General features: G+C 36.8%; 1 protein-coding gene across 5 annotated transcripts in view; it reads right to left on the bottom strand.

The window, feature by feature from the left end:
• Positions 1 to 27,342, bottom strand: part of atp8a1 (ATPase phospholipid transporting 8A1) — a 147,812-nt gene that overhangs the window by 90,499 nt on the left and 29,971 nt on the right. For 2 of the 5 annotated variants that reach the window (XM_067388623.1, XM_067388643.1), the window contains exons 3-11: positions 19,616 to 19,715; positions 15,576 to 15,674; positions 9,390 to 9,435; positions 8,804 to 8,844; positions 7,554 to 7,627; positions 4,219 to 4,288; positions 3,979 to 4,106; positions 3,466 to 3,577; positions 3,217 to 3,382 (exon numbers count right to left, since the gene is read on the bottom strand). In XM_067388623.1, the coding sequence (XP_067244724.1) occupies positions 3,217 to 3,382; positions 3,466 to 3,577; positions 3,979 to 4,106; positions 4,219 to 4,288; positions 7,554 to 7,627; positions 8,804 to 8,844; positions 9,390 to 9,435; positions 15,576 to 15,674; positions 19,616 to 19,715 (836 nt within the window). Of the gene's footprint in view, positions 1 to 3,216; positions 3,383 to 3,465; positions 3,578 to 3,978; positions 4,107 to 4,218; positions 4,289 to 6,685; positions 6,760 to 7,553; positions 7,628 to 8,803; positions 8,845 to 9,389; positions 9,436 to 15,575; positions 15,675 to 19,615; positions 19,716 to 27,342 lie in introns of those variants that run through there. The other 3 variants (XM_067388613.1, XM_067388632.1, XM_067388653.1) reach the window with 2 other exon arrangements.

Here is a 27,342-nt window from a genome sequence, read left to right as displayed (position 1 = left end):
ATGGAGCCGAACAGAGAGATGTGACATTTAGAAATATTTTAATAATTTGGAAGGTCTGAAATGGTCTCTTGCTTGTCAGTTGGAGAAGACCTTTCCTGTTGGTAGATATTTGCTGCATTGGTAATGTACTAATAAGAGTACCAAGCACTACTAAAGAGTACGTAATAATAAATAAACTAATTTCCTTAATGTGGAATAACCTTCTAGACTTAAAAGGACTATTGTAGTCCGGAAAATTATTGCGATGCTGCTTTGAAACAATTTCTAAGTATAAACAAAAAAAATAATAATAATTGTGTACTTGACTTGAAGATACAAAAAAACTACACCCAACAAACACCAATCTCTGTATTCAATATCAATGCACCAAAGACTACAGTACACAGCATTCTGAAGCAGTGGAAGATGCAGCACCCATCTCTCTAAGCTACTGCAGGTCGAGTGACATCAGTGCAGCAAGGAGTCACGCTGTGGGGTCAGCAATTCTAGACACCGTCAGCATTTGTGCAGTATAAAACCTGCTACCTGTTATTTCATGGTCAGGAGTTCAACATGGGTGCTGTTGTTGCAGGTGGCGTGAATGCATAACAAATGACTGCAGCTCAAGTGCTATGTAGCCCCACCTGCATGTGCGCTGTTTGGATACTGGGACGGAAGCCAAAGCCAAAATATTACGGGTTCAAAGTCAAATGAATTATTTATGAAGAATAATTAATCATCAGCTTGAAGTGTGCGATGCTTAGATTCATGAGTGGAAGGTGTGTATTCATTGCCCTCGGTGTACGCCTGCTACCCCAATCTGGAAAACTTTTCACCTCTGGGGATGAATTCTATCCTGATGTCCAGCAGAACAAAACCAAATAGATCCAATCATGCCCAAGAGGTCAAGAGTTGGCTGGTAAGATTGACCAAGTTAGTTTGCAGATCTTTTAACTACACTATTTGGCATTTCTCTCCATTGATGGCCATCAAAAATAGTCTGTATTCTGACTAAAAGATTTAAAATGTCCTATTTGTGCATCTGCCACTGAAATTAATAGCAATGCTAAATAGATACACTACCATTCAAAAATTTGGGGTTGGTAAGATTTTTAAAGGGGACCTATTATGCCCTTTTTCACAAGATGTAATATAAGTCTCTGGTGTCCCCAGAATGTGTCTGAAGTTTTAGTTCAAAATAGCCCATAGATCATTTATTATAGCTTGTCAAATTTGCCCCTATTTGGGTGTGAGCAAAAACATGCTGTTTTTGTGTGTGTCCCTTTAAATGCAAATGAGCTGCTGCTCCCGGCCCCCTTTCCAGAAGGGGGCAGGGCTTTAACAGTTTGCGCTTCGGTCACTCAACAACAAAACTGGAGAATCTCATGCAGCCAATATTTTCAGGATTCTTTAATAAATATAAAGTTCAAAAGAACAGCATTTATTTGAAAAAGAAATCTTTTGTGACATTAAAATGTTTGTACAATTTAATGGAGCATTGCTGAGTAAATATTGATATTAAAAAAAATCAAAAAAAATAAAAAAATCTTTTGAATGGTAGTGTAGTACCCTACAGGTATTATGACCTCATAATAATATATTTATAATCATAGTATATATATCTATATATCACAGTATACCTCATATATGATCATACCTCTAACTGAAGAACAGGAAGTGTCCTTGTTTTTTTTTTTTGTTTTTTGTTTTTTTAAAATGGTAAATATGACCAGCAATAGCATGTAAACGACAAATCAATGCCACCTCTCACTTTTACGGCTCCACTAGGAAGGCAAACAACAAACATAGAAGACTGAGTCCCCCTCCTTTAGAGGAATAATCAATTTCATGATGGATACCTGCTTTATGACCTCACTGTTACCTCACATGACGCCCAACATCATTGTTATTTCCTTTCCAAATGATTGCGGTGGGTGTGAATGATTACAGATGGAACCCAGCATTCACGGTGGTGCATCTCAGCATTTGACAACATTTTCCAAGAACTCACAGAGCATAACAAGTAGGGAACCGTGTAGGTCATAAAACAAGATGCGATCGATTTGGACACAAACAGCCCCTCCTATTTAAATCAAGAGTAATGATGGTGGTGACATGTTAATCAATTTGCAAGTGGCTCTTGCCGCAAATTTAACCGATTTTCGCCTGTCGTTGGAGCGCAAAATTGTATATTTTTCTCTTTTTCAATTACCTGCAATGCTCAAGGCAAACAACAGATGTGTTCCCATCACTGTTCATTAAAAATTAACGGCAGTGTTGTATTTCTTGATATCGTACCTTTACAATCCAAACATTAAGCCTATTAGCATGGACTTGCTCATCTCCTCCAGAGCTGAGCATTTTCAGCCTCGTCTGTCAGCACCGGTAAAACAAACACAGCAGAATGAGTAGGAAGAGGAGGAGGAGGGTAAGAGGAAAAGGAGGGCATTTAGAAAATGTCACGGTTTGACCTCAAGGGTCTTCTGCTTCTACACGGGAATACATTTCAAACTCTTGCTCTGACAGGGCCCGTGGGTAACTTGCTCCTCTCCACGTGTGTTTCTTTGGGTCCGAGGCTTACTGTCATACTTCATTAGTTAGGCACGAGCGAAAGGGCGCTGCCGTGGCCGAAGCCGGAGCTTGCGAAGTGTTTAACGTGTCACCAAAATAAAGGAAGGGGAGGCACGTTTTTGACATCAGGCATTAAGAGGGTCTACGAAGTGTAGAGCTGGAGGGGAAAAACCTATCATTGGATTCCTGGTGTGTGTGCAGTCCTCTGCAATTACCCTCTCAAAGTAGGGCAACCATATAAGTGGCTTCGGTAGCTTAGCAAAAGCTGAGCTTCAGTTAGGGGTTAGTAAGGAGGGGTCATTCACAGATGGCCAAGGGTTTTAAATGGTTGTTACCTGGAGCTGTTAAGAAAATGACAACAACAAAGAAACAAAAAACACAAACCAAATAGAATGTTAGAAAGGAAGCTGATAACAAAACGAACGAAAAAAAGTAGTACAGCAGCGTTTGTGATATTCAACCATTTATACATTCACATGTCTATGCATATTAGAACTAAAAGGGAAAGATTTTCCTTTCCCTTTTTATTGACAAATATTCACATATGCAATGCATATTTGTTTACATAGAGGGAAGACAAAAATTATTGACAATAAAAAAAATGAAAGCACACATAGACGCGCAAGCGGTCTAGCATGACAGAAGGAAGGGGGGTCTGGTTCTTACAGTTGAGATCCATGTACCAGGCATCATTGCCGTACTGATACTTCCAGATGGTCTGGCCGATGGAGCAAACCAACGAGATGGCCAAGAGACAGCCGAAAAGCACGAGGATCTGAAAGTTGGTGATGCGCTCCACATTGGAAAGCTTCAGAGGGGGGCGCGTGGAGTTCTGAAGGACACACATCATCATGGTTTCTCAGATTAAAGCTGGATTTGGGATACAACTAAAGTGGACTGAAGCAGACCACTCACCTGCATGAGTTTGGTGTCGTGTCCTGTGTAGACCACGATACCGTGCACCCACTGTGTGTTCCTGAGTTGAGCTCCTCGCAGCAAGATCTGATCAGGACCCAGTGGTACGGTGCTAAATATGGAGCAAACATGACAATTTGACTATTTCACCATTTCACAACTTCAAACAATGAATCCCACCTAAATAAATGAAGCATAACAGAAGGAGAATGTAATGTTTAATGCAAATATCTGCACCGAGGGAGGTTTAATGAAAACATAACAATTTGAGATTGTATAAAGTACAGCTTTGTTCCTCTCTAGATATCAATACACTATTAAACCTGCCTTAAAGTACCAGGGAGACGTTTTAATTCTTCAACTTTGATTGAAACCATTCTGCTGAAATTAACTTGTATCATACTCGTCAATATTTCAGACTAATGAAAAACAAGGCTGAAGTCAGCCTCAACATTTCTGTCCTAACTTCTGCTTTTTTTCTTTCACCTCAAGCCAAATTTTCTCTTCTCTTACCTGTGTCCATCCAGGCGAATATTGCCCACAAACTCATAAAGGTGTCTGTTGGGACTCTCGCATTCCATCCGTCCGGATAGACGCATCAGACTGTCAATATCCTTAATCTCAGTAGTGATATGCAGACCCTGAGTATAACAAAAAAAACAACATATTTACACAAAAATTCACATTGATAAACCATTAGCTGAATTGTAGATCATCAACAGCAGATATAACATGAAAAGAGCAAAAATGTACCTGTCTGATCTTGAGATTTGTTTCTCCATCCAGATTTGAGGTCTCAATGTAGCACATTCCTTGAGGTTCACTAGGATAAACGTTTTAAAAAAAAAAAACACTTCAATATATCACGTTTATATATGGATCTACCAGAAGAATGTTTTGCAGTTTACTGAACTACATAATAAACACTAATATAAACTTGCACACTACCGTTCCAGTTATTTTGAGTTGTAATACTATGTCACAATGTTTTGTTTTTTTAATCAAATAAATGCAGCCTTGATGAATGATAATGTATCTTACAAATAGCATAGCCTAGGTACATTTAAAAATATCAAAATATAATATTAAACAACTACATGACACTGGCCAAAAAATATGTAACTACATTAAATTTAATATATAATTAATAACAATTAAAGAAAGTTGGGACACATCATACAAAACCAAACAGCTAAATGAAGCCCCATAAATCAAAGATGCTTTGTTTTCAAGAGCTAGTAGTTTTCAGTTAATATTGTATGGAAGGAAAATCCATTGGGCAGCATATTTCCCCCAAACTGTATAAAACATTTTAGTACTTGGACTGAAAATGAAAATATATTGCTGTAATGGGACACCTTTAGATCTTTCATTTTCCACTGATTCAGTCGATGCATCTTTGTTTATGGCCATGCATTCTGCTGTTTTTATTTTTAGTGACATTCTCCACAACAAAGAAAAGATGCAGCACGCCAGACAAATGGACATTCAGCGTTAATACTAAGAGCAGCAAAAGCAGGATAGTGAGTACACAGGGCCAAAGCTGTTACACATCTCTCCTTCAATAAACTATAGCAGGCTTGAACAGAAAAGATGGTCCTTGTACTTAAACAAGTTATTAGAATAGTATGCTCTGCTTTGGGTCTATACAAAACAAAAACGGATGTCAGTACTCATTTCTTCTGTATTTGTATTATTTAGTTGTCGCAAAAATTTAACAAATCCCCACCAAAACGTCATATTAATCTGAATGAAAGAACATTAAGAAATATCTCATAGATTCTGTGTATAAACAATGCAAGTTACTATAAAGGTAAATCACAATACTGTACATTGTGATAATGTGACCGCATGCAGGGAGTCACATCGGAGTCAGAGCTCCTGCTGAAGCCATGCATTGTGCAAACAGCTGTGACATTTACAGTCATTCAATGGGCCTTTTCTCCAGCTGTGTTAGAGAAGAGCTTTGTTTTTTCTTGTATGCACATGCTGAAGCATCTCCAGCACAAAGCAAAGGTCTGTAATACGCATCTTTCCAGTTAAAGGAAAAGGCTTCATCAGTATTTTCTGTTGGGAGTTGAACAGAGTTGTCTTCTGAGAAATTCAAGCCCAGTCAACAAATTTTTAGTGCTCGAATTTAAAGGATTAGTTCACTTCAGAATTAAAATTTCCTGATAATTTACTCATCCAAGATATTTATGTCTTTCTTTCTTCAGTCGAAAAGAAATTAAGGTTACTTAATGAGGAAAACATTCCAGGATTTTTCTCTATATAGTGGACTTCAACAAGTTTAATGGGTTGAAGGTCCAAATTCCAGTTTCAATACAGCTTCAAAGGGCTCTACACGATCCCAGTCGAGAAATAAGGGTCTTATCTAGCGAAACTATCACCCATTTAAAAAAAATAAAATAAATGTATATACTTTTTAACCACAAATGTTCATCTTACACAAGGTCACGTTACGTAGGTGGAAGTACTGCGGTTTGGCGAAAAAAACTCCAACTTCAAAATCATCCGAGATCACTGATTTACCTTTTTTTGTAAAGGCTGATCGACTTAGTCTTTGCACGTTCACTCTTTAAAAAAATGGCTTGGTACTTCCGCCTACATCAAGTGTGACCTTTCCAATGTGATTGCAGACCGCAGAGCTAGACCAAGATGAGCACTTGTGGTTAAGGTATATACATTTTATTTTAATGACTGATTGTTTCACTAGATAAGACCCTTATTCCTCGTCTGGGATCGTGTAGAGCCCTCTGAAGCTGCACTGAAACTGTCATTTGGACCCTGTTAAAGTCCACTATATGGAGAAAAATCTGAGAATGTTTTCCTCAAAAACATTAATTTCTTTTCGACTGAAGAAAGAAAGACATAAACATCTTGGATGACATGGGGGTGAGTAAATTATCAGTAAATTTTAATTCTAAAGTGAACTAATCCTCTAAATTCTTATGCCTAACAGTGGTCTAACAATGATCTGAGTTTACATGCATATATGCATAAGAAATTGCTTAAAGCCTATAAAAATATTTTTAATACAGAGCATAGCAAATAAAAATGGCATAACCAAGAATAACATCAAAAGCTGATAAAAACAAAGCACCAGGCCAAAACAAGAAACAAAAAAAATGGAGAGAGTAAAATATTAAAGTAACAGATTCTCTCCACCTGTGCACACCGTTCCCACCCATCCCACATGCAAACCGGAGCTGTTCCTGACCTGGAGGACAGAAGGATGAGGTCGGCCGGGAGGTGATCTCCATTGGCTGCTCGGACTACCTCCCCTACCGACACCTTAATTTACCCAGCAGCCCCGGCGCAAGGGGAATGACACGAGTGAAGTCGGGAGAAGGTTGTTCATCACGTGAGGTGGGAGGGTGACAGGTGGAGATGAGAGGAAGGAAAGGACATAAGATGGATAGAGGAGGGAGGGCACACAGACCAAGACAGGGAAGAGAGACACAAACACACAAATGTTTAATCTTTACAGAGGAAAAAAAAAACATACAATGTTCACTGTTTAAAACCCATCCCAGCCAAGCTAAACCATCAGTAAAGAGGGGGAAAAAAACTGAACGCTGTCAGAATGATAACTTAATCTCAAATTACAGTTATCTGTACTTGATATACATGTCTGAAGACCCTCAATACTTTGGGACAACTTGAGGCCTGGCTGGCAAATGGATTTTGACAGAGAAGAGGATAATGTTGAACACAACGTCATCAGGTCAATATTAATCAATAAGCAAACATCCGCAAAAGGAAGTGTTGATTTTAACTAAGAAAAACTCCTCCAAAAATGAAAATTCTGCCATTTTTATTCATTCTAAACCTGTGTGACTTTTGGATTTGGAACAACAGAAGGCAAGTAAACAATGGCAGAATCTTCATTTTTGGGCTGAACTAGTCATTTGTGAATTTCAAATGACATTTGATATCATTTATAATGTCACTGCATTGATTTACTGTAGGGCCTTATCTCAGGGTTATCTTATTAGCCTGTTAATCATCACTTCCTTTGGGTGTTGAGTGTGAGACAGGGGCATAAGCACGGACAGGGTCCCTTCTGATGACACAGACTCGTCTACCTGGACGACAGCAGTATAGCATCTGCTGGTACGAAATCTTTGCCATTAACTTTAACTATGTCTCCAACCACAACCTGCAAGACACAAACTAGTTATCAATTCAAAAACTTCATATCAAACTTGCAGCCATTGGCAAAAGCAGAGAAATAATATATTACTGGAGCCAATACATCTGGCTGACACTGGCAAGAAAGATGCTTTTATATTTGATGCAGTTTACATATTTCATTTAGGAAGTGCTTGGATCCATGAGACTAGCATTAAAAATTAGGCTATTTCATCAATAACATTCTCTGTGATACAAATAAACAATTTGTCTTTTCGGATTTGCATTTTTAATCATCTTATTAGCCATAATCCAGTACAACTAGAGGACGCTGCTTCATAGCTGCCATTTTGATTCAAAGTGGAAAGCTACTTAAATATGCACAAGTTGATACACGATTTATAAGTATATTAAAAATGCATTATTCATTCTGTGCACTGTAATTCAAAAGTGTGTCACAGTGAGGCTTTATAAAATGATGGGCGATAAGAAGCCCAGCTCCACAAAACTGTTTGAATATTGATGAGAAGACAATTAAAAAATGAGCTAAAGATTTAATGAGGGCTAAAGCAGAAAGATATTTTACTTCATTGTCCATTCTAGCAGCACTTAGTAGAATTGCAGCTTCAGAAAATAATATACTAAACGAAACAAATGTGAGAAGTGATGGTTGATGACATCACATCCTATTCTGTGAAATTGTGAGGTCATCAGGGCACAAGTTAAAGCACTCTCGCAGATGTGCACTAATATAGCAAATGGTAATGAGTGCCCAGTCACCAGACCACCATATCTCCAGCCATTTCCTTTTGCTTTCACCTTATAATTATGGACTGTGCGTTTCTGTCAGGATAATTAGCTCTACTCTCTATTAACACACTGAAAAGCTGCTCTGTGTCTGGCTGTATTGTCTGTAGATCTCTATGGTGGCCGCACGTAATTGGCAACCTGCAATCCTTTGCCTCAAACCAAATGGAGAGAGCTGAGAATCAACAAAAGAAAAAGAGAGGAGAGGGAAGTTTCCTCTACAGAAAACACCAAAGCACCTGTATTTGAAACAGAACCTGCTCTGGTTTACACCAGAGGGCATCTTTATATGCATACTCATCTGAACTCTCACTCTCTTTCTAAGAGTATGTCAACTTGTTTTTATTTTGAAATTCAGTGAGGCAGTCGGTATGAGGAACACCATCTGCTGCAGTACCTTCTCCCAATGTACAATCTCCCAAGCGCCGTTCCTCAATACTAAAAGAGAGAAAGAGAGAACAATCACCAACAGAAAAGGTAGTATATAAAGTAATATATAAATAGTATAAATAAATAGCATATAAACTAAGACACCATGATACTGTATATTATAATTATATATATATATATATATATATATATATATATATATATATATATATATATATATATATATATATATATATATATATATAAAATATTATATTATGTTATATTATATAAACAGATTTAGGAAAAATCTGAGCAATTCCAATAGGGCTCTTGCACCATTGCTGCTCGGGCCCCAATTACTGATGACTCATCCTGTACTTTTGGGCATGTCTCAATTTTTGACCATTCAATTGTTTTCTTCAACTAGCTCATGCTACTAACTAATAACTAATGCTACTGCCTACTAAAAAACAAAAACAAAACAAAACAAAACAACAACAACCTAGTTTACATCCCCATGTCAACTTTGTTTCAATAGAAAATCAGGAAAGAAAAATCAGAAAAATGTATGGGGTTTTTAAAGAAGACCAGTGAGCAAAGAAATGTCTTACCTTGTGTTTCTTTCTTGTTAACAACATTATCAGCTTTGTGACGTTTCTGTAAATAAATAAAAATTATAATTAAAAAAAATGTTCAAAATGAGCCTTACCTGAAAAAAAAAAAAAAAAAATAGTTTTAAATAGATGGACATGGAATTGTGTGGATTTTATAATTTTCTGTAAAAGTGAAATCAGAAATCCAATTAATTCCACTAAGTAAGACTCTGGCTAGAGTCTGAAAAACCATAAATATCCACAATAATAGGGCTGTCGCGATAACCGCAATTTCGTAATACCGCGCTTTTTACGAGCCAACCGCAGAACACTGCAAAAACCGCAGCAACCGCGATATTTGCATGTTTTCTATTTTTTGAAAGGCTATGTCCTTCTCGTTTTACACTTCATACACGTGTACTAAATATTAAATAAGGTAATAATGATAGCATAATGTGTACCATGGTGATTTGTACAGAGGCTCCGTAGATTTGCACTAAACAAGCCTAAACAGACAGTGAATGTGAGAGAGATCGACTGAGCGCGTGCGATTACCTGCGTCTGTCCTTCAGGCCGAGATATATTCGTGAAAAAAAGTTGTCGTGTCCAAGGATAGCGAAATCTCTGCCTTAGCATCGAAGCATTACTGGTCAGCTGAGCCTTATAAAGTGGCGCTCAACGTTAAAATGATTTCAACAGCTTGTTTCATTTCATCTCTTTTGGAATGAATCTGCGTTTTTGAACGTGCAGTTGAATGAACGGTTTAAAGACTCAAAAAGTCCCTTGCCGCCACCTTGTGTCATAACAATGTAACTGCACTGACTGACAGCCCGTCTAGAACGCGCAGAGATGAGTAACGTTAGTTCTGCTTATACTCGTGAAATATCAGCAGAAAGTCTTGTTTAGTCAGATTCGATGATCGGAACTAACTATTATACATAAAACAGCTCTACCATCATATTGTCAGGTTTATGTTCTGTTTTGTAGACCCTTATTTTGACATTCTCTTTACTTCAATGCTCTTTTTAGTTTCGTTATTGAATATGATCTCTCTCTCTCTGTCTCTCTCTCTCATATATATATATATATATGGCGGTAATACCGCATATCGCGCTATTGAGCCACTCAAAAATACCGCAAGGGAAATTCCTTAACCGCGACAGCCCTACACAATAATAATAAAAAAAAGTATATTGTCTTTGACAAGTATATAATTATTACAGCATGCATTCAACAAAGTCATCAGAAAAAACTAAGACCTCTTAGAAAACAGAAATTTAACTATTTAGCGAAAAATATGTTTTACAGGTATAGCAATCAATAAAACTGTGCTTATCGAAAAGAGAAGAGATTTTTTCTGTCCCTTTTTATGTATTAAAAAATCTCAATAACAGAAATGTAAAAACTAAAACTGAAAAACAGATGAATTAAAAACAGACAAAAAAAAACTAGTAAATACACACAAAAAAACAGAAAATATTACAATAAAACTATTTCAATATTACTAAAAAAAATAATAGTATCTTAGTACTCAATACTAAAATAGCACTGATACATACACAAAATATATAATTTAAAATAAAATAAAGTAAAATAAAAAAATAAAAAATCTGTTGCTTATAAAAATAAGCATGCTGCCATTAAACAGAGACAGTATATCTCCCGCCTTTCATTTCCTTTCCATCCTCCCCTTCTTGTATGTCTCTCTCAAATTTATATTATATCAAATGGATGTTAAATGTGACAAACCGCCTCATTCATATTACTGGAGAGCTTAAAGAGCAGCCCAAGTCACATGACCTCCCCTCAGACTCTGCAGGAGAAAAAAATAAGTTCTCAGGTCTCAGATCCCATTCATCATCCAGATCAGCTCTGGTGCAGTGTTGGATAACTCATACTTCCTTCTTCTCACACTCTCCTCTCAGTTTCTGTCTCCCTTACTCTTTCCTTCACCTCAACACAGAGCAGAGATCAGGCTATGTGGAAGGAAGTGTTGATTTAATTACGCATCTAATCTAACTGATGGCTTGTCTGCATTGAACATAGGAGCAAGAGGAAGGAACGCATAACAGTAAAACAAGACCCCAAAGGGAAGAAGAGACAGCAGTTTTGGTTTGTGGTAAAATGCAGCACCAAATCCCAGCTGGATTAGCAGAGTACAGTGGGGTGCAGCTGATAAGCAGGCCACGGTGTGAAGAGAGCACTGGCGTGTCACCTCTTTGTTATTCTCTGTCTTTGTTAGAGATGACGGATTATGACGAGTTACGGATTATAACGGAGCCTGCTGGCTTCTTTTGAAACTCGTACATAAAAGACACAGTAGGAAAGCTCAAAACAAAAAAATGTGACTCTAAACTACACAACTGTTAAAAGATTGAGAACAGAAAGATTAATTTTTCCTGATATATAAATTATCACTCAGTCAGCAAAGATTCATTAAAATTGATCAAAAGAATGAATGGTTGCTGAAAATTCAGCTGTCATTAACAGGAATAATTTAAATTTTAAAACATTAAAACTGAACAAAGTTTTTTTAAGTTGTAATAAAATGTCACAATATTACTGATTTTACTATATTTTTGATAAATGAGCATAAGAGACTTCTTTAAAAAAAAAAAAAAAAAAAAATTTACTGAAAAAATATTTTCATTAAAAAATATTACTGAAATGTTTGAACGGTCATGTACATTCAAAAATACATGATAAAACTGGAAATAATAATTTCAGTGGAACACTAACACCATGTCCTAACTACAAGTGGCGTGATGCCACGACATGCGATAAAAGGTTTTCCATGTTAATCTGAGTTTTTGTCCTAACCAGCCGCGACAAGTGACGATTCTATTTTAGAAACGCTTTATATTTCTCAGCGACGTTGCGACTGGATCAGCAACACAAAGTATAGCAATGATAACATCAGGTAAATTTAATGTTCTTTATTTAATGTTAAAAGCGTCTAATGTGAGTTTGAATATCATTCTGTGTTCCCAGCTTTTTAGCTGTAATAAAAACAACACTGGCTAATTCACTTGAAAATAAATAAATGGGCACAAGAACGTTCAAACTGTTAACTCAATGCGAACAAACAAGTGTACTCAATGACAAAGATTGGTTCAGTCACTCCGTATGTACTTTAAATAATGTTTAAATGATGTAATATTTATGAATTTTACTATGTACTTGCCCATTTCATTGTGTCTGTGCACTTGCCGAGAGAGCCCGCCCACACTCTCTTCCTATTGGCTGTGGTTTGATTGATTTCAATCACTTCTCATTGTCACATCGCGTCTAGTGTGGACAGACAAATTACTCGTCGCTGGAATCTTTTCGCATCGCGTCTGGTTAGGACATGGTGTAAGATATTTTACAAAGTGACCATGCTACTTTTTTTTTTTTATACTCCAAAGGTAAACCATGACTAGGAGTTCAAGCTCTGGGGAAAAAAAAAAAAAAAAAATTATAAAAAGCACCTTAAAGTGAACCACATGTGTGGTTCAGAAACCCTAGGATTTCATCAAAAATATCTTAATTTGTGTTCTGAAGATGAACGAAGGTCTTACGGGTTTGGGACGACATGAGGGTGCAGTGTAAACAAAATTCATCAAAATATCATCTTTGGTGTTTGAAAGCCAGTCATTCAGGTTTGGAACAATATGAGGTTGAGTAAATGACAATTTTGATTTTCTGGTGTACTATTCTTTTAAATACAAAAACAAACCATTAAAGTCTGACAAAGAAAAGCTAGCACTCAGAGTAACAAGAGAAGCCATTTTCTCATCTTATGGGATGTCTCAAATACTAGAGATCGTTTTTACTTGAAGAGAAAAGAAAGCAAAGGTCATCTGACCATTCACAGCAGAATGGTACATGACAGCAGAGTGGTGAATTTACCAAATGACTTTCACTTCCAGAGCTAGTCTTGACCTCACAGATTTGAACAACACATCAGAGACCCATATAAAATGCTGAGCTGGTTATTCTGACCACAGCATCCAGCACAATGTGATCGGATGGCCGTCCAGAGGGAGCCGGGAGAGCAGGCTCTGATTTCAGGGTCACAGCACTATGGTGGATCCACTTGGGCTGGTGGTTTTATCCCAGTACTCACGCCTATATGTAAATTTCTATGTAAAAGAGGTCTTGGAATTAATTTACATGCCAAATGAGATGATAGTTCAGGTCGGGGAAAAAAAAAGCTTACTGATTGGAAAGTGTTTTGGCTAATGGCAGTGAAATCCATTCTGCCATGTACATAATCACCAGAGAGTGAGATTGAATTATCAGGAAGAGTAAAAGAGGTAAACCTGAACGCAGTCTAAAAACTGACTCAGATAATATAACAGTTGTGAAGGGCAAAAGAGAATAAAACCTACAGCAAGCATGACTAGAGTAGAGTACAGTCCTTTCTCATTAAAAATCATCCCAACTGCAAACAATAAAAAAGATAAACTGAAAAAGTTGAGTGATATAAAGAACAAATAGTATCTGCTCAATTTTGTTGTTAGATCTGCATAACATACTACTGATTTATGTTCGGTTAAGGCAGGACTCCATATTTTGCAAGTACACTACCATTCAAAAACATTTTTTTTAATAAATTATTCCTTTTATTCAGCAAGGACACATAAAATTGATTTATAACATATCAAATAAATGATCTTCTTGCGACCATAATATTTAACAAAGAACCCTAAAGAAAAAAAAAACGAAAATGTTTCCTGGGCACCAAATCAGCGTATGATTTCTGAAGGATCATGTGACACTGAAGACTGGAGTAATTGCTGCTGAAAAACCAGCTTTAAATCTCAGGAATAAATTACATTTTAAAATATATTAAAATATAAAACAGTTATTTTAAATTGTAATGTTTCACAATATTATTTTACTGTATTTTTTATCAAATAAAAGCAGAGCATAACAGACATTTAAAATCTTACCGTCCCAAAATTTTGAACTGTAATGTATCCATTTGTAATTCATATTCATTTCAGTGGTAGTTGCACAAGGACAAACTTAGTCAGAATACAGACTTCTTTTGAATGGCCATAAATGGAAAAAAATCGTTGTATTTGCAGCCAGATGGTATACGACTTCTGCAAACTAACTGGGTCAAACTAAGCAGCCAACCCTCGACCTCTTGGACATGAGTGGATCTATTTGTTTTGTTCTGCTGGAAATCCAGCTTTGCCATCACAAGAAAAATATATTGAAATGGATAACTGTTCTTTTAAACAGTAATACAATTTCGCAATATCACTGTTTTTACTGTATTTTTGATCAAATAAATGCAGCCTTTGTGAACATAAGAGACTTTTCAAAAACATTACCAAAAGTTTGGTTGTAACACATTTTAGTGCACATTTGTCAACAAAATAACAGTATAAACATTACATTGGCACTCAAGCGTGCCACATAAGTCCTGAAAAGTGAAGCCAAAGCATCTCGATCGACCCAGGTGGCTGGATGCAGTATAGGTCATAAACCTCGCCCTCTCCATGTAATATAATGGGATATAGTGAGACAAACTAAAAAGTCAAATTACACATCACATTTTTTTTTCTAAAGATGGTTTCTATCATTTTAGGCAGTTTTTAAATCATGCTATGTTAGTTCAAGTGTTCGTTCTTTAAAAAAGTTTGGTTTTAGGTATTTATTTGATGCTATAAAAACACAGGTTTTGATGTCAAGATTGACAGCTGAGATTGACAGCTTCTCTGTATGAAGTAGTCAATGACGCACCAGCTGACTTTTTCTGGATCTTTAGGAGAAGATTGGAGCTTTAATTTTAATTTCTACATTTCCAGAACTGTTTGTTTCACACTGACATAATGAGTTGTTCTGCAGTATTAACTGATTCTGCGGGAGCGTGGGCGGGACCTTGATATCGCGGCTCCACTTCGCGCTCACTACTGCGCAGATTCGAGAATCAAGATGTCAGCTTTATATCGGCACACTGGCAGCTTCACTTACTACAATGGAAGAGAGTGAAGGTGTGTCGTCCATCTTTTTTTACTATATATGACTGGGATCTAAATGTTTGAGACCAACAAAAAAGCATTTAAATTTAATTACTTTGCAAATGATGATTTAAAAATGAAAATACATTTACAACTTGATGTTCTCCAGCATGATTTAAAATCAATCTGTATTTCTGCATTTATTCAGCAAGCTAGTGTAACAACCCAAATGTTTTAATGCTCTCACCAGGTCTTCTATAACCTCCTTCACTGCTGCCACCACCAGGATGAAGAGTAACGGCACCAGCGTTGTCCATCGCCCTGTCGGTGACACATCAGGGATTTGCTGTGGAGAAAAAAATAAAATGGCTACATGATTTCCAGTCTTTAATCCTTCCCTCCACATGAGCAAAATCAAAACATGGACATTCATTCACCTACGGGGCATGAATACAAGCACAAATTAATTAAAGCCTTGCAGAGACCTCAGGAGAAACACTCAGGGGGTTTGATAAACTGCTCTTGATTTGTTCTCCAGGAATCATAACATAGCCAGAGGGTCTATTTCCTGGTGGTGTGTGTATTTATCACTGGAAGGTCAAGAAAGCAACCTGAGGGAATGGCAATAACCATCAGAATGTCAGCAGCAGTGACTCTGATGGATGTTTAGAAGTCAGCATGTGACATATCTGTCTACCCTGCTGAAGAGATCAGCTTAGACCAGCATGAATTTCCAGACTGGTCCAGGCTGGTTAGGTGTCGGTCAGGCAGTTGGATAGGGTCCACAAGCTAATATATAATTCACACCACAAGAACTTGATTAAACTTCTACAATTTCTATCCTGATTTTGGCAAATCTCACAGAGCTTACATATCAAGAAGCGGATCGTCTTTGGAAAGTGTCCCTATCAGATAAAGTGTCAGAGCTGTGACAGGTTCAGAAAGAGGCCAAGAATGCAGAGATATACAATAGGAAACCCGAAACGGATTCCTTTTAACCTGATGCCAACACACTTTCCCCTCTGCGTTACGTTTCACTTAAAGAGGAGAGTACGCTCACAACCAAACCACAGTGGCGTAGAAAACTAGAGCAGGTGATCATCATGGAACCTTGGTGTCAGCATCAAAATGTCTTTGTTGATTATGATGGCATGTCCAGAAACAGCACTTTGTAAGTACGATGGAAGTGAGCATCTTTGATGAAACAGCATCCATCAGATAGTCACCTTGGCCCCCTTATTGCCACAACAAACCCATCCCTGCTGTTTTTCCCATTCACAGTACGCCTGTACATTCAAGGTCACTGTATTGACAGCGGTGTAATGAAGATACACCGAACCTGTGCTTCGAAGCCACCTGACTCTCTCGGTTTTACTCTCCTTTCTTGCAGTTTCTCTTCTTATTTCATCTCTCTGGCTGCCTTTACACTTGGCATTAACATACGATCACAGTGATTCGATCAAGCAGATCGGATCATTAGTCAATCAGGACATGGCGCGTTTACATTTGTTCACATTAAGTGGCCTCTGTATCTGAATAACCGATCGTATTTCTGTTTCCTGCACAATATTTAAATTAGGTCTGTGGCGCATTTTAAAAGGCAGAAGCTTTAAATGGCTTTGTAGCATAAAACAACTTTCACTTTAGCCTTTATCAATGGCAGTGCACACAAACATGTATATTGTATGTGGAATATGTAGAAAATGGCATCTGAACACCTTTCTATTAAAGAAATAAAAACACATATATCACATCACATTAAAGAGCATTAATTAGAACTAAACAAGGGTAGGCTACACACCATATTAATAGTAAAGATGATACAAATTAAACAATGTCCCATAGACCCTTTTCACAGACTGTGAGGACGGGTTTTAATATATATATATATATATATATATATATTTTTTTTTTTTTTATATGTATATACATTTATAACAATATTATATAGTATTATATTAACGTTGCATCAAATTACAAAAAAACTAGTTAATGCTGCTGTGAGGGTGTTTCTAATACAGCAACTATGGGAGTGATGGTAAAAATTACAGTCTTAGTTAGTAAGTTTACTTAATCAGTTTCTCTCTTCTGACTGCCGAATGAAAAAACTATTGTGGAGCTTTTTGTCAATTATTTTCTGATAGCCACGCAGAGAGACTGGGCTGGGATTTATATGACGTTACCCTCTGAATGTAGATACGATGGCTGAATTGTATTTAAATTATACTGAGATCCAATCACGGCTACCTCTGGACCACCTCTGGACTACCTCTGAAGCGCTGATCGCATAACATTTCGATAAGAAGCGTTTACACTTGTCTTTTCAATGTGTATGTGGACAACATCCTGATACAGGTCGCATGTTAATGCCAAATGTAAACACTACCTGTCATCGATTCAGCTACCTCAAAAGAGAGGCATTAATTTAATGTGCAGTGCATCCACAGGGTCATGCAGGGTTACTCAGTGGTGGATTCATTGTCCCTTCTGTCTCTAAAAGAACAGTGCGTTTATAGCACTCTGGAGCCCTCTGTGACTGCACCGTCTGGTAATTACACAGATGCTGAAACAGTAGAGCCAAAATCTGTTAAAGTTTCAAAAGCAATAAATATAGAACACAACCATTCAGAAGTTTGGGTGTTGGTAAGATTTTTTTGGTAACATTATAATAAGGTTCATTAGTTAACATATTTAACTAACATGAACTAGTAAATGTTGAAATGAACATTAACAAAGATTAATAAATGCTGCAGAAGTCCAGTTCATTAGTTCAAATTAACTAATGAACCTTACTGTAAAGTGTTACCATTTTTTTAAATGTTTTTAATGTCTATTATGCTGTACCAGGCTGCAAGGCTCTCAAAAGTACATTTCATTTTTCAGGATTCTTTGAAGAATAGAAAGTTCAGCATTTATTGGAAATAGAAATTATAATTGTTTTTCACTTTTGATTAATTTAAAGGATTAGTTTACTTCAGAATTAAAATGACCTGATAATTTACCCCCATGTCATTCAAGATGTTTATGGCTTTCTTCAGTCGAAAAGAAAGTATGGTTTTTGAGGAAAACATTCCTGGATTTTTCTCCATATAGTGGACTTTCTGAAAGGTTTTAAGGTCCAAATTGCAGTTTCAGTGCAGCTTCAAAGGGCTCTACACGATCCCAGGTGAGGAATAAGGGTCTTATCTAGCGAAACAATCTGTCATTTTCTAATGCTCGTCTTGCACTAGCTCTGCGATGTGCCACACATTATTTAATCACGTTGGAAAGGTCACAAGTGACATAGACAGAAGTACCATGGTAGGGCAAAAAACTAAATTTTCTCCAACTTCAAAATTGTCCAGCATTTGTTTTACCTTTTTTTTTGGCCATTTGACTAAGCCTTTGCACGATTACTTTGTAAACACTTGCTCAGTATTTCCGCCTATGTCACACGTGTCTTTTCCAACATGATTACGTAATGTGTGGCGCATCGTAGAGCTAGTGCAAGACAAGCATTTGTGGGTAAAAAGTACAGAATTTTTTTTAGAAAATGACATTGTTTTGCTAGACCTCAGCTGGGACTGTATAGAGCTCTTTGAAGCTGCATTTAAACTGCAATTTAGACCTTCAACCCGTTCAACTCTGTTGAAGTCCACTATAAGGAGAATAATTCTGGAATGCTTTCCTCATAAACCTTAATTTCTTTTCAACTGAAGACAGACAGACAAACATCTTGGATGACATGGGGGTGAGTAATTTATCAGGAAATTTTAATTCTGAAGTGAACTAATCCTTTAATGCGTTTTCATGGGAAAAAAAAAAAAAATTACTGACCCCAAACCTTTGAAACTTCAGTTCTCAAGGAGGCAACAGAGTTATCTAAACAGACGTGTTGTTATTCAGGTAACTAGCCATAACATGTCAACAACATTTAAAGCAGTAATTCAGCCAGGACAGTAGTGCCCCTTGTGGCAGGAATGGCATTATAAACTGCAATCAGAAACAATTTTGAATCCAACTGACCTTGTGTTGTTAGTAATGTTTGTTGACACGTGTGTAGCGTAATGGACTATAACAGTGAGGCTTTCACACTTGGTTTTATTGATTGATTGGTCTGAACCAGAGTTCGATTCCACTCTGCTCTTCTATCAGCCCTATAAAGGCTATTTAAGAAACCCAGCATTTGATCACAGAGGGTCAGGGAATCCGACAGATGTTTATCTGCGACCGTAAGAGATGACAGACCTAATCTCTCCAGCCTGTCAACGGTACTCCTGCCCTGGAGGATTGACATTGTAGTCTTACCTGCAGAAGTGCGATGAAGAGGAAGAAGGAGTTGGCCGCTCTTCTGAACTGAGAGTACAGAAATCGAGGCAGGAATGTGAGAAAGTTGTACTTCGCAGTGCTGTATGAGACAAAGAAAAGAGAAAGGAAATGAGAAAGGTGATTACATTCTAACAATGGCCACAATATAAAACCACCTGACATCATCTGCAGACTGTGCTGGCATATTTTATTCATCATCCATTAAGTTCTCATGTTTTCAGTTTTTAGTTTTAGTTAGTCACTATAATACCATGAAAAGTGATATTGATTGACAGCACAAATCAAACTTTCTCCTCCAGGCCAAACCCAGTTTCAGTGCAGCCCAAGACACAAGCACAAACACACAGTGAGTGATGGAGAGAGGCAGTTAATGACCATAAAGAACAGCTAAGTTTGACGAGGCGAGAGAGACTAAAGAGCTCCGAGTTTGAGTGAACTATGGTGGGAGCTTGCCAGAGCCTCCATCTCTTAGACTGCCAACTGATTTATGCTCACATTAGGCCCAAGACAGCGAAGTCACTTTAGACGGAGATAAACGTCCCACTCTGAACCCTGACACCTGCCTCTTTATCCACCCACTTTCCAAAAGAACGATCCTCCAAGAAACACTCATTCAACAATCGCTCAGAATATTGGAATTTAAATGTATTCACCAATGATTCAAATAAAATATAAAAAATATAAAATAAAAAAAAACAAATTAAATTCAAAATACAATATTCTCAGAACACCAAGAAACAGAATCAGAATAATATTATAACATTTTTATTAATTAATGATTCATATATAATATATATAATATAAACTAATATGCAATAAAATGTTATAAACTATAAAATAAAAACAATAAAATATTCTCAGCCACCAAGAAACATTATTTCAATCAGAAAATCTGTATTTCATTTGTTTATTAACTAACATAACATAAAATATAATATATAAAATACAATATTAATCAGCCCATCAAAACATCAATTTCAATCAGAAAGATTTGGGTTTTATTTTTTACTAATGACTCAATAACAAATACAATACAATACAATACAATACAATACAATACAATACAATAAAGCCATATTGGAGAGACTGAGACAGTCTGTGAACGTTCTTAAAGTGGAAAGTGATACGTGTCCTCTCACTGCCTCTACATTTCACTGATCCGGTCTTCACAAAGATCCTTATCAGTCCACGGCACACGGCACACCATAGCACAGCAATTAGCAGCACTGTACGAGATGGAAAGTTCTGTCAGGGACCTGTCGTTCTCGCTTTTCTCTGCTTTCTCTTGGCTAGTTTTCAGGTTTTCATCAGTGTAGTTGTGTGCGTCAGGTGGCTAACAGCAGCTAGTGGCTGCTTTTACTGTTCTTCAGATAAAGAAACACATTTCCATGTTGCTGGGCAACTTAAATTTATGGAGGAGAGTAAGAGTGAAGAGTGAGATCTCTATCTGTCCTCATACTCAATCAAGCACAAAGAAATTTTTGTATCTAGGGGATAAATTCAATGTATCTAGGGGATAAATTAGGGGATTCAATGCATCTAGGGGATAAATAAGCACCATTCACTTTTATAGCGGTTGGGTTACTGTTACAATTGTAAAATCATAAATCATAATCATCTTTATTCAGTATAATATGTTCTTCAGAACCTTTCAAAAATGTTACTGACAGTGTTTACTAGTACAAAGTTCATTTAAAAATGATCATAAATATTGTGGTGGACATCGTAATCTCAACATGACATAGTAGCATATAGCTTTCTCATGAAGGAGCAGAGAGCCGACCTGCGTCTTTCCTCTCATTTCCTCTACACGACCCCAGAAACCAGATCTAGGTCTGCTTCTAGACCAGAGCCCGATGCTTAGCCCACACGCTCAGCTCGTTTAGCACTACTTGGCATCATCATCCTTTTTTAAACAAACATGTATCGCGCACAAGGGCTTTGGGACACTAGTCATCCCAGTGACTGCCCGATGAGCCAGTGTAACCGCTCGTCAAAATGCACCTCAGGGTTTAACCACGTTCTGTTAATCATTTTAATGGAGCGAAGGTTGTGGCTTTGTTAGAGGTGGTGTATTTACAAATGCCTCAACTTGCCATTTTGCCATTGAGCAAATGTGTTCTTATTTGTTTATGATAAAAAAATATCCTGTGTTAATAGACATGTTAATAATGTGTTTGTTTAGAGAGGTGTACAATTATGCAATTTAATACAACTTAGCATGTGTGCTACATTCAAAACACCAGAAGATTGTGTTTGTTTAGGGTAAAGCATATGTTAGTATTTTGTTTCAAATTAAATTCTTTGAAATTCCTCTTCCTTTTAGACTGGTTTGCAGGTCTTGATTGTACAAGCCTACATCAATGTTATGAGTAGCAGTTTACCTGACCAGCTCTGATAGTAAAGGTCCACTGGTAGTAACAACTTGAACAACTTGAACTTCAGCAACAGTTCACATCAGCCACACAAAGGAGTATGTATATAAAGGCTTAATCTAACACAAACAGCTCTCAAAGCAGTCCATGACATAGTGCTCTTTTGAAATAAACGAGTTAAATGTACTACAGTATGTAGGCACTGTTTATTATTCATCACACAAAGTCACGCCACTTGTTACAGCCAATGTTGGTGACCTGTTTGTGCAGCTTAAATGTCACAACCACAAGAATTTCAATCTTCTGGAAGTAAAACTCCCATTCACAATTAGCTAGCTATTACATGTATCATTCAATCATAATATAGTGCATTTCCTGATAACACAAAAACGACTAAAAAAAGTTTGGGGTTAGTAGAATTTGGTCTAATTACTGCTTATGAATAGTTAAGATAGTTGTTAAGTTAGGTATTGGGTACAGTGTTTCCCACAGGATTTTGTGAGACTGTGGTGGGTGGACATCGGTTCCTCTAGGGGGGTCCGGGGGCAAGGCCCCCCAGGTGAAAATTTTGTACATTTTAAATTTAAATGCATAAATCTGGTGTATTCTGAGAGCAAAATTACGTGACTAGATCAATAAAGAAATTTGTTCTCTTGTAAACAATTTTGTGCTCTAAAAGTAATTTATTTATTGGTGATGGTAGGGCACATTAGTCATGTACACAACATATAGTAGGCTAAATGAGAGTTCATAAGTGGTCAAACATGTAGAGTACACATTTAAACCATTAAAAATATGTAACAAAAGAGGTTACCTTTGTTGAATTAATTTAGTGGGAGCCTGTATCTTTGATTTGTTAACCAATCCAGAATGCACTAAACACAACATCTCATTAAATAACAAATGAATAAAAATATATTCATAAGCTGACCAATAAATAAATAAGTAAACTAGGCGAGTATATAATTCAGCAGCAAAAAATATTCTAGCCTAAAAACTTTGCACAGTAATTTTATAAATCCAAATGTTAATAAAAAGTTTAAAATTACTATTTGTATTCTGAAATGAAAAAAACGATTTATATTAGATTTATATGTAAATAATTAAATGTATTTATATTAATGTAACATTAAAAGGCGCTTATTTTAAATGTATTGTGCAGCTTTTTAATGGGGCAAAAAGCTATAGATACGACAGAACAAAATAGGCTATTAATAATATTTCAGTGTGCAAAACCATGATAATATGAAACGCTTCAAAACAGCAGCAAAAAACCGCTAATGCGCATCCCGGGTGCAGAATTATGCGCTTGAAGCAATATCGAGTCAGAGCGCGCAGTTGCGCTGCGCATTGAAAAGTTCACGGTACAAAGAGAATCCCTGTGTACATCTGACTGTATCTAACAGTTTATTAATCATATGTTTCTTTCATTTTTAAATTCCAGTTATTGTGGGTGTGACACGAATTCATAGTCCTTGTGTTGTGCGATCTAACAGACATCCTGTAGTGTATGATGACATCGTTCAGAAACAGCAATAAACTCCAGCAAGATAAAGTCATTTTATGGAAATCCACAGCCCTTTATCTACATATCAAGTATTATAATGGGAATATATCATATTGGAGAGTTTTACCGTGCTGACTGTCGTTACCGAACGCGACGCGCTGTTTGAGTGCTGAACGATTGACAGCTGTAGCGGAGGGAAGACGAGTTTCTGACCGTGAACTTATCGATGTATATTTCTTCTGTCCCTCACATGCGGCTATGGAATGGCTTCGGATGACTTTCAATATAGTGCACGAAAAATGAATTGGTGCTAGTCTACTTATTTTTCTCTATGTCTCCCACTTTTGCAATATAAAAGAGCGCAATTATCAGACGGTAATTTATATATCGCGACAAACCTAATTTCCGTTTCATTCTGAGACTGTGGCGGGACAAATTATAATGTGGCGGGCCGCCACAGTCTAGTCAATGTATGGGAAACACTGGGGTAGGATTAAGGGATGAAGAATATGGTCATGCAGAATAAGGCATTAATATGTGCTTTATAAGGACCCTAAACTAAAGTGTTACTGAATTTTTTTTTATGTTTTTAAAAGAAATCTCTTACTGAATGTTCACCAAGGCTGCATTTATTTAATGAAGAAAAAAAAAAAAAAAATTGAATAAAATCTGTAATATTGTAAAATATTACAATTTAAAAATGTTTTTATTTTAATACATTTTAAAATAAAATCAGAAATCATTCTAATATGCTGGTTTGCTGCTCAAGAAATATTTATTATTACCACGGTTTATGGTTGTGCTGCTTAATATTTTTGTAGAAACTGATAATTTTTTAGTTGACATAATTAGCATATCCGTGTCATCATTGCGTTGTATTTGCATGCTGCCTAGAGTCAACTCTTTATATTTGCTTGCTTAGTGCTTACTCTGTACACACATACAGTATTTTAATACAGCAGAGTTTCCAATAACACTGTTCTCATTTACATATTTTTCTGTTTCTGTTGTCAAACAACGAAAACAAATTTGAAATAATGACTAAAACGTGGCCCATTTAGACCCTAGCAATGCATACGTAGATTTCCATATTCGACCGCTCCAGACACATCAGCACGCCCGCCATCTTGGAGTGGTTAGCGTGTCGTGAATTAGAGTAAAAATCAATGATGCCACAACCCTGTGCAGCTTCTGGTTGTGAAACTGCCAAGATTTAAATTCCCCAAGAAATGGGATCATCTTTTACAGGTGAGAATGTGTTTGTGTTTTTATATGTATATATGAACTCAATATTACAGATTTTTATACTATGGTAACGTTTTAATGTTGTGTTACCTGATGCCTTCAGCTAACTACGATTACAGACACAGTCAACTTGTTCTCAAATGTTCACGGATCGGTGTTTTGACCGTTCCAATATGGCGGACAGCTTACATATTTCTCTGTTACACTGTCCACAGACTCAACTAAAATGTAACCGAAGAAAAAAATCTTTCGACCCCAAACTCTTGAACGGTACTGTGTCTTTATAGGACAAGTAAATCATTTGTTAAATCCAAATCACACAATCTGTATCTCTTTTTGCTCATTTTTTTTTTTTTTTTTTACATTGAAATGTTATAATCTACGGATTCATTTTGAAACTGTGTAATTTGGTTCAAGGTTCTTTATTTAAATTTTTAAATGCAGAGGGAAAAACATGAAATGGAAAAAATACTTATAGAAGTAAGGCCACAGTGAAAGTAGGAGGTCAACATGATGGTTGGTATTAACCATATTAGCCTGTACTGATGAATGACAATTGTCAAGTTTCAAGGTTAGCCGATCATAAAGGAGGGAATTTATATACAAAAGTCTAAATAGTATAGCAAAAAGGGTCAGAGTCAGGGTGGAAAATGGTCATTCAAAACTAAATATATGTTTTTATGCAAGAAACTTAAAAATAATTGGGATGCAGATTCATAAAAATAAAGCTACAAAAGTGTAAATGGCTTTTAAATTGCTTCTTGCTTTACTGAAGGAACACAACATGCATTTGTATGCTATAATAATTGTTACTGTTTCTAGGCAAGCAACTGCACCAGGAAATGAAAATGATATCCTGACCTTTGCGTGTGATCTTTCTAACTGAACACCTACTGATTACAAGCAAAACGTGACAGAAGCACATTACAACTAAAGCCTGTTTTATTTTCGTGGCAGCTTACGCGTTGTAAAATACATACACATAAGCAAGCAGGACTTCCCAGTCGCTCATGCTGCAGGAATGCAAACATTAAAATGATCTGACAGTGGAGCCGACTGTTCAAAGCTACTGTTTTATCCAGCGCATGAGAGACAGCCCTCTATGTACAGTAAAGCTATAAGTACTGATAAACAGTCCAGACATGAGACAGCAAAACTCAGTGTTGTTTATGCTCATTTCAGACTGCAGTGGGCGTTATGATCACTAGATGGAACTATCAAATAGATGCTTTTGGGTTTCAATACTGAAGATCTGCAGTCTGAAAGTGACATCTCATCTGGATGACTGCTCTCTCACTGCAGGATGAGAGAAAAAACATCAAACAACAACTTAAGTGAACGTTCAAGGGACGGAGCATCTTAAACTCACATTGGATTCAAAACCAATCAAACTATTTGCTCAAAATCAGTTCATTTCACTGACTCAAGCTGAAATTTTGTGGGTGAGTAAATGAATAACACAATTTTTGGTGCACTATTCCTTTAACGTAATTCAGTGTGTGATTCAGCAGATATCAGATAGTAACCACAGTACCTACTCCTACCACCTCTCTGTCTGCCATACATTCTCTTAGCAATCACTATGACTTCATATGTAACTCGGACACAGTGAGCTGCTGTAGTGGCTAGAAAATGGCAACACTTCCTCTTTTGTCAAATACAGCTCACTAGTTTAATGTGGTACTATATTCGCACAGTTCCTTCCCACCCAATCTTCAAAATCTTTTTCAGATCCTTCTTGATCCATCCATCTGTGGCAGTACAGTCTGTTCAACAGCCTTATTTAACTTTCTTTTTTTCCCTCAGACATTAAATATGAGCTTTGTTCTGAAACCTACTGAGATGCATTGCTGCCTGCAGTATAGGGCTGGGCGGTATAATATATATTGTTACCACAGAATAAAATGTCTACCGTTAGAGACTTTGCTATACCGTATATAGCAGTATGTAAATATATAGCAGTATTGACACTTCAGAGTGATGAAATGCATGAAAAATGCATGCTTGATGTTAAAAAGAGTTATAAAGCACAATATATCCTGAAAAGGAACTTGGTGCAGCACTCGTGCTGACTGGCGCACAGAAACCTGCCTCTCTCAGAGGGCGATTGCGAATTAGGGACGTGCTTGATGTTAAAGCGTTAACATTTAAGCACAATATTGAGCACAATAAGTAAGGGTGGGCGATATACTGGTAGACATAATTAACTAGTAGAAGTTCATCAAGAATTTTGAACTATCCTCTCTATCATGGTTACGCTCATGAGGTTGCTGTGCTGCACGGCCATGAAAGCTTATCGTTTGCCTGCGTTTTTAAGCATTGTGGTTTAAAAACAAGTGGTTTTAAACTGTAAAAAGGCGAAATTAGCAGCGAAAGACAGACTCTGTCTGATAGACACGTGACATGAAGCTGCTGCTCATAGAGTGCATGAGGGCTGAACGGAGTACTTTTTGACACCTAATTGGGCTTGAATGGTTAAATACACAAACCTATGTGTCAAAGTGACCAAGTATTTGCAAGTAAACAGAGCCATTTATGTCTTAAGTGAAGGTACAGTTGAGAAAGTCAAGGCTTGAGTA

This window comes from Chanodichthys erythropterus, chromosome 1, assembly GCF_024489055.1.
Source record: "Chanodichthys erythropterus isolate Z2021 chromosome 1, ASM2448905v1, whole genome shotgun sequence".
NCBI classification, from domain to species: domain Eukaryota; kingdom Metazoa; phylum Chordata; class Actinopteri; order Cypriniformes; family Xenocyprididae; genus Chanodichthys; species Chanodichthys erythropterus.
This window is presented reverse-complemented; position numbering and strand designations above follow the sequence as displayed.